At 51.5% G+C, this 7,337-nt stretch overlaps 1 protein-coding gene across 1 annotated transcript; it reads right to left on the reverse strand.

Annotated features, from left to right (window-relative positions):
* Nucleotides 1-5,009: 5,009 nt before the first annotated feature.
* LOC119095673 (uncharacterized) lies at nt 5,010-7,124 on the reverse strand. The gene is made up of 4 exons (XM_037218529.1): nt 7,116-7,124; nt 6,325-6,504; nt 5,247-5,351; nt 5,010-5,189 (listed from the first exon to the last, which is right to left on the reverse strand). The coding sequence occupies exons 1-4, from the start codon at nt 7,122-7,124 to the stop codon at nt 5,010-5,012; spliced, it is 474 nt and encodes a 157-aa protein (XP_037074424.1).
* Nucleotides 7,125-7,337: the final 213 nt, after the last annotated feature.

A 7,337-nucleotide genomic window follows, 5' to 3' on the forward strand; every position in this document is an offset into this window, starting at 1 on the left:
TGGTGAAAAATGAGCATTTCTGTAGGTTCAGGGTAAGGCCAGCACTCTCAAAACGTTGCAGAACCGTGTCGAGTTTGGTAATGACGTCATCAAATCCACAGCCATGCACAATGATATCGTCAAAATAATGAACGCAGTCTCGGGGAGTCACATCTCCCAAAACGACGTCAAGAAGACGGGCACAGGTTGCAGGTGCCCCAGCCAAACCAAAAACCATGCGAGTATAACGATACGTGCCGAACGGTGTGGTAATGGTAGTTTTGTCCCTGTCTTTAGGATCCACGGCAACCTGAAAATATGCACTGTTCATATCCAACTGGCAGAATGTGTCAGAGCCAGCCAATGCCTCAAGCGAATCATCAACTCTCGGTATGTGATATGCTGGTACCTTTGACAGGGCGTTCAGGCGGCGCAAATCAGCAACCAGTCTGTATGCACCAGATTTCTTCTTCACCAGACAGGTTGGGGACGGCCATGCACCATCAGACTCCTCCAAAATACCTTGACTGACTAGCTCACTTGACTGACTTCACTAGTTCGTCCGCCAGGTGAGGTGGAACACGCCTGGGGGGGCTGACGGATGGGAGGATGGTCACCGGTATCAATCTCATGGGTGACCAGATCCGTAAACCCGATATGACCGTCAAAGATGTCAGCGTGTCGTTCGAGTAGCGACTCTAACTTACTTCTCTGCTCAGGCGACAGGTCGGAACCACACTGGTCAGACCGCAGTCTGACAGTTTGCTCAGTCCTCAGCTCATCGTTCGAACAGTGTGGCTGCTCGGCAAAACTAACCTCCAACCTGGCCAGGGCACGCTTTTTGGGAACAGTAATGGGCTCAGTCGTCACATTTCGCACCACAAATGGCACAGTGGAGCCAGCGACAGTCACGAGTGCACTGATGACCAGTAAACCATTCAGTTCATCAACGGCTTCGACGAGAGCAGGGCCATTGTAGAAACTATTCTGCACAAAACCTTTTAAAATAACCTCAGTGCCAGGAAAGACGACTCTGTCAGCACTCAAAGAAACGTCGCCGATCGTCACAGCGTGAGCGGACGCTGAACGAACGGCCTCGACGGGGGTAACAAAAAGTTGTTTTGCACGCAAATCAATAACACAGGGACAATGCTGCAAAAAATCAACACCGAGCAAACAGGGCACGTCAGTGACATCAGACACGAAAAATGGTACGGTGCACTTAACGCCATCAATTTTCGAAAGGCACCACAGTTCGACCAAGAAGTGGGAGCTCAGAATGCGACGCAGTACGGGCCTGTACAGATGTCTTTCTCAGTGTCAGGTTCGGCATTGCATCAAACACGGACTTATGCAACACGCTGATCGAGCTACCTGTGTCAAGAAGGCACTGATAATCCACACCAGCCAGGCGCGCCGTCAGACGCATGTCATCGGTCAGTGATATCACATTCGATGGTGACTCAGACTGAGCGCCATCGGAGTTTGAGCGGTCCGGTCGCTCGGTGGTGGAAGGCTTCGCTGGAGACTGCTCTCTCGGCGGCCGGACCCCAACTCGTTTCCCTGCAGAAAAGACTGCTCAGGGCATGTCTGGGGGCACATCACGGCCAAGTGGCCAACTGAGTGACATTTGAAGCACTTCCGGCTCCGCATTCTGCAGCGATCGCGGACATGATTCTGCCCACCGCAGCACAGACATAACCGCGAGCCGCGGTCTCTCTGACCGGCAGAAGAGCCACCGGGACGAGAGGCTGCCTGAACTGCGGCCTCCAAGCTCATCACCCTCCTCGTCAACACAGCCAGTTCACCGTCACAGTCGAGACGGCGGACACTGGGCTGAAACTGCTTCAGATATGCCTGTGAAGCAATCAGGTTACGCACTTTAGTGATGGCGCCGTCAAAGGACGAAATACCGTCCGCAATAACAGCGGCATGTAAGTCAGCGGGCAAGGTGGCCAGGAAATGGCTGAACATCAGTGAGCCCGTATCGGTGAGGGTAGGGAAAGCCATAGCCATCAGCTTTCTAAATCTGATGACAAACGCATAGAGACTCTCGCCCACACTAAACCTCAACTCCCGCAAGGCGAGGTGATGCTCTGCCACGGTCTTAGCACCGAAAGCACCTCTCAACCCTGCAGCAGCCGTCTCGAAGGTGGCAGCCTGTTGAGCGGGCAGGCTATCGAATACGTCACGAGCAATGCCAGTGAGTGACAGCGGGAAGACATTTGACATTTGCTCCCCGGTCCATTCTCGGAGCATGGCATACCGCTGAAAATCATCAAGAAAGCGTCTCAGCGAACCACGTCCATCAAAACTCGGCATCGTCAGACCAGCCATCTCGGATCTCAAATGCGCAGCAGGAGCCACATCAGCCGAAACGGGAGGCTTAGAGTCCATGCTATCAGGAAAGCAATTCAGTCCAAAAAAAAGATGAAGCAAGACTAGGTACATAACCGACCATTGCAGCAGCGCAGGTACCCAGACAGTGTCGCCAGCAGCTCGGTATCACCTGGCAGCCATCAGTCACAGCTACTCCCGCTGCTGCGCACGGCAGAGCCGGACCGGCCGTCCGCTCAGACGCAGCGCGGCGTCCCGCGCAGGAAGCACGCACCAGACCGACCCGGCCGGAGGTCACTCGGCCGGCCGGCGGGCGAGTGGCCGCGGGCGGTCGCAGAGGCGCGCTCAGCGACCCCAGATAAGGCAGGCGTCACCGGGCAGGCGAATGAGCGCGAAAACCTCGTCGACGCGGCAGTAGTTGCGACGTGGGCCCTCCATCCTACCGCTGCCACCAGTTGTAGACGGCCGCCACGTCGAAGACACCGAGGTTTTAGGTGCACTATATTTGATGACCGCCCATCGTCTACGGCGGTGTTCTGCGGCCGAGCTCCGCGTCGGCATTCTGCGGCCGTGCTGTGATCGTGCGCTGCGACGGAAGATTGCGAAGTGATGTCTTTTTTTTTGGTTAACAGGGTCGGGTGTAGTCGGTGCACCGTTTGCATTTCTAGTTTGATTTAGTGCTCGCTTCTCGTTTGTTGAGTCACTTAGCTTGCGATTATCTTGAGGTCTAATTTAGCGTCAGTCAACCCATGCTATTTTGGTATTCATTTTGTATTGCTAATTTTAGTCTCTGTTCTGTCTGTTTCCGCTCTGTTTAGTTGTAGGTCTAGTCTGTCCATTTCCGAGGTTTCGTTGTTTCCCTGTCAGCGTCCACGAGGAGTTGAAGCGCGGTGTTGGCGATGGGCGGTCATCAAATATAGTGCACCTGAAACCTCGGTGCCTTCGACGTGGCGGCCGTCTACATGGTGCGCGCGCAACATGCGACAATTTTTGCCTCCACCTTAAGGCCGAGGCCGGGAGGCAGTCGCAGCTGTTCATCATTCTCCATTCCGTCGTTGGTCCAGAGCTGACCTTGGCCCTCTCGGAGCATGGCTGGCATGAAGCAGGCGCAATGTGAAGTACATTTTTCACTGGCGAACTATTCGTCCCATCCTTCACCCGAGTACAGTGGGGGGGGGGGGGGGAGGGGGGGGGGGGGCGCCTGACAGACCGCCTGAGGTTTTTCTTAACTATCTTAGCGACCATTTATATGATGTCTTCATCAGTACACTTCACGACATGGCAGCCGTTTCGCCGATTTGTCACCACTTTTCTCTGAATAAGTCGCGAGCTATAACCAATTGTCTATAAAGTTTCTTGCTAAACAGACAACATATTTCACTTTCCGAAATTGGGATGGGATGTCTGCTTATTTTATGACTACAATGGCTTTTGACGTCAGTATTGTCTGGCCGAAACGTCTCTGAGAGCGGGGGTCGCGTCACCGGAGGCTAAGTAAATGTTAAACATTTACAATTGTTCCTTTTTACGCAGTTTATGCGACCTGCCCCCGCAAGAATGATTTACTGCGGCTTGCCACATCAGCATAATTTTGACGAGCATCATGCAACCCATTATAGCGAGTTTCTGGTGCCACACAGTCACGTCGGGTCAGGGAAATGTAAAACAGGTAAGTACCACTACAAAAATATACGAGTACTTCGCTTTGAGAAACTGGCTACGAGTTGTGTTTGGTGCAGATGGACTTTGTTTGCGAATATTGATTTAATATGTGTTTACGTAGCATGTAGCCATGACAGTTCCACCCCTATATATATATATATATATATATATATATATATATATATATATATATATATATATATATGAGTGCATAATGTTAAAATAATATTTGCAATGCCATTTTTCTCAACGCATAGGTATGAAAGCGCAATTTGATCGACGGTAATGCATGACATCGCTCAATCTATATGTGCAACTGAATGAAATATACCAAAATTAGGTGCCAAAATTCGTCTACCAAAATTAGGAAGGGCGTTGCGGCATGGCCTGAACGATGCGTATCTTTCTTTATGCCAGGAGGCGGATGCGTTCAACTTGTTTTAATATGCTCTTTGTTGTCATCTTTACACGTGCTTGCTGGAAGGCACGTACCACTGGCTGGTTCTTTCATCATGGCAGCGCTTTACTACATGGATTTAAAGCCGGTGGCATGGTGTCAGTATTCCATACGCTAAATGTTTGTTAGGGCTCATATTTTGTTATAATGATTCTCAGGATAAGGAATTGAGCTCTGGTAACTGTTTTGATAAACGTAAACCTTTGAAGTGCACCAATCATTTATCCCACATATCCACCCGAGTCTTCTCAGCAGCAAAGAAAATCGACAGAATCCGTACACTGAACGTCCTTCAGCTTTGTATTTGGCAGGCGGTGTCGCGCCTATGTCACGTGTATACGACCAACACTTCTCATCACAGTGATTATAACACAAACTATCACGGAGGTGGGGACCCAACTGGACACACACAGAAAAAAACACATCACCGTAAAGCATCTGAACGCATCAGCGACAGCGGAGGCTGCGGCGCTTTGCATCATGAAAACGTCTCACAGATACGAACACATCAAACAGTCACTTGACATTCCCCATGAGCGCAGCTCTTGAATTAAACAGGCTTTGTCATTTTCAGCTAGTTGATGAACTGAGTAAGCGGCTGAAACTGCTGGCTGTCAAATTGCTGACCAACGAACTGCTGCTGATTGAACTGCTGCTGGCCGTTGAGAATGATGCCGGCGCCTCCGTTCTCGGCCCAGAACAGCTGCGGGTAGTCCCGCCTCAGCTGCTCATACTCGGGGATCTGAGCTGGAGCCTGCGGCAGGTGGGCGCCCTGAGGCTGGAAGCCGTTCTCGTCGGCCACGTAGCTGACCTGGTAGGTGTTGCCATCGTCGCCAACAAACTGGTAGCTGCCCTGCTGGGAGATGCTGCCGGTCTCTGGCTGGGACCCCGGCAGCACTCGGCCCACCTCCTGCACCTGGTGACATAAAAACCAATGCGTTAACTTGTATGCACGCCTGACACATCGCCATTTAATAAGTGTTCTCCTTATTTGTGCAAAAGAAAAGCACGAGATGATGTCATCGACGCTACAAGAAACAGCCATGGTACCAAGTTGTAAAGCAATGGGTTTTGAGTCAACTTGCTCTATTTGCAGGTTTTATTCCGACGGAAGTGCTCCCGGCTCGCAGTGTCAATGTCACAACGTCGTGCATGCGCTATAGTGCTAATAGCGAATGACCTTAATTGGTCGTATTAAAGGCAATTACCTACAGGCGTGAAGGTTTAAAGAATATTTACGTGGTGAGTAAAGTGGAGCGGGTAAGTAAAGTGCAGTTTATTACACGGCCGGTAAACTGCAAATTTTGACAGCAATTTGGGTATGTTGCACTACCTATGCACCAGTGGCATCGCAAATACCGAAATGAGACGAAACATTAACTACGAGAACCAATGGTGAGAGCTTTAATTTTTAAGCAGGAAATTGGTGCGGCATTTTGGCTGAGTCCGACTGTGACGGGCACCATTCAAGTGTCCCGCCGTAGGTAGATGACATCGCGCGTCCTGGAGGGACGGAAAAGCACCGCGGCTTGGACTCCACGCAGTCGGGCCACACTTTTCTGTGCGTAATAGGCGCACACTCTCACCTGTCTACAACGTAGCAGCGCAGTGCTGGCTGCTGCAGTAAGTAGGAAACATCGCACGCATAAATGTTCTTTCTTTAAAAAAAAATGCTGAATGACGTGGAAAATGGAACAAAATGAATAGGCATAGCAAACTTCACAGATTGCAAATGAACAAAAATGTCAGGATACGATATAAAGTGTTGGCACCTAGGTGAGTATCGTCTGTTTTTGGTATCGAAAAAAAAACATTTGCAAAACAAAAGAGCAGCCTAGCATCTGGATGCGTTACAAGCGCGGCAGGACCCGTTTCAAACCCACCCTTACCTGTTGTCCGTTGTCTTGTTCATATCCGTACTCATAGTTGCCAGCCTGGTCCTGCTCGAACCTCTGGCTGAGTATGCGCACCGCCTGCAGGCCACTGCTGACAAACTGCTGAGGATTGAAGTCCTGGAGGAACTGCTGTGGCGCTGCGGCCGCCGCAGCCACCAGGCAGATAAACACAAACTGAAACAGAAAAGATGCGGTAGATCTCAGCCAACGCACGGATTATTATAGTGGCTCTAGCCGTTGCGGCGGAACGGTAGAAACCAGCGAGAACAGCAGGGTTATGCGCCAGCTTCAAGAGTGCCTACTGGGACTAGTTAACATGGTGTTGTCTGTCTGGGGGCTCCACTGGTAAGGAATGCTAAGAAAAGATGGTGTGGCAAATCGTTAAGACGTGCATCTTACAATGGAAGGTAGGAATGCGTACAGCTAATTTCAATGGGGATGTTGAGGTTTACGCGGAAACCCAGCGGCGCTGCCGCGTCCTCCACACGTGTTGGCGCTTCTTGTCGTAAAGAACGGTGCGGTTTTCGCTACCTCATCTGCCAGGTTTCCCTTTTTCGTCGGACTGCGGGCCGCGGTGGCTAGCATATGACGGAGACGCACCAGCGGCACTAAATTACCGTGCGAGGAATGGCAGAATTCCCACGAAATCACACTCGTCTTGAAATGAGTCCGATTTCTGCCGAGCTGAGGATCTCATAGCCAGCGGACCGGTCTGCGCGTTTCCGAGCGCGTGTGCCGGCCCGGCCCGAATGACGCAGGCACGCACCGAAACCCCGAGCTCTCACCAGCTGCATGGCGATGGTGAGATGGCGCTGAGGAGACCACTGATGCCGACGGCCGCCACTCGCCGCCTTATATGGTCGTGCCGCTGACCTCGACCTGTGGCTATTGCAGAAGTCGAGGGCTCGAAAAGACACGCTGGTGACCCCTGACGCCTGGGACTCTCCCCCCACGCACAGACACGCACTCCCGTGGCTGCGCTAAACCGGGCACTCTTCTCTCTTCCC

The sequence above is a fragment of the Pollicipes pollicipes genome, unplaced genomic scaffold (assembly GCF_011947565.3).
Source record: "Pollicipes pollicipes isolate AB1234 unplaced genomic scaffold, Ppol_2.1 Scaffold_4219;HRSCAF=4965_pilon_pilon_pilon, whole genome shotgun sequence".
In the NCBI taxonomy this organism is placed as follows: domain Eukaryota; kingdom Metazoa; phylum Arthropoda; class Thecostraca; order Pollicipedomorpha; family Pollicipedidae; genus Pollicipes; species Pollicipes pollicipes.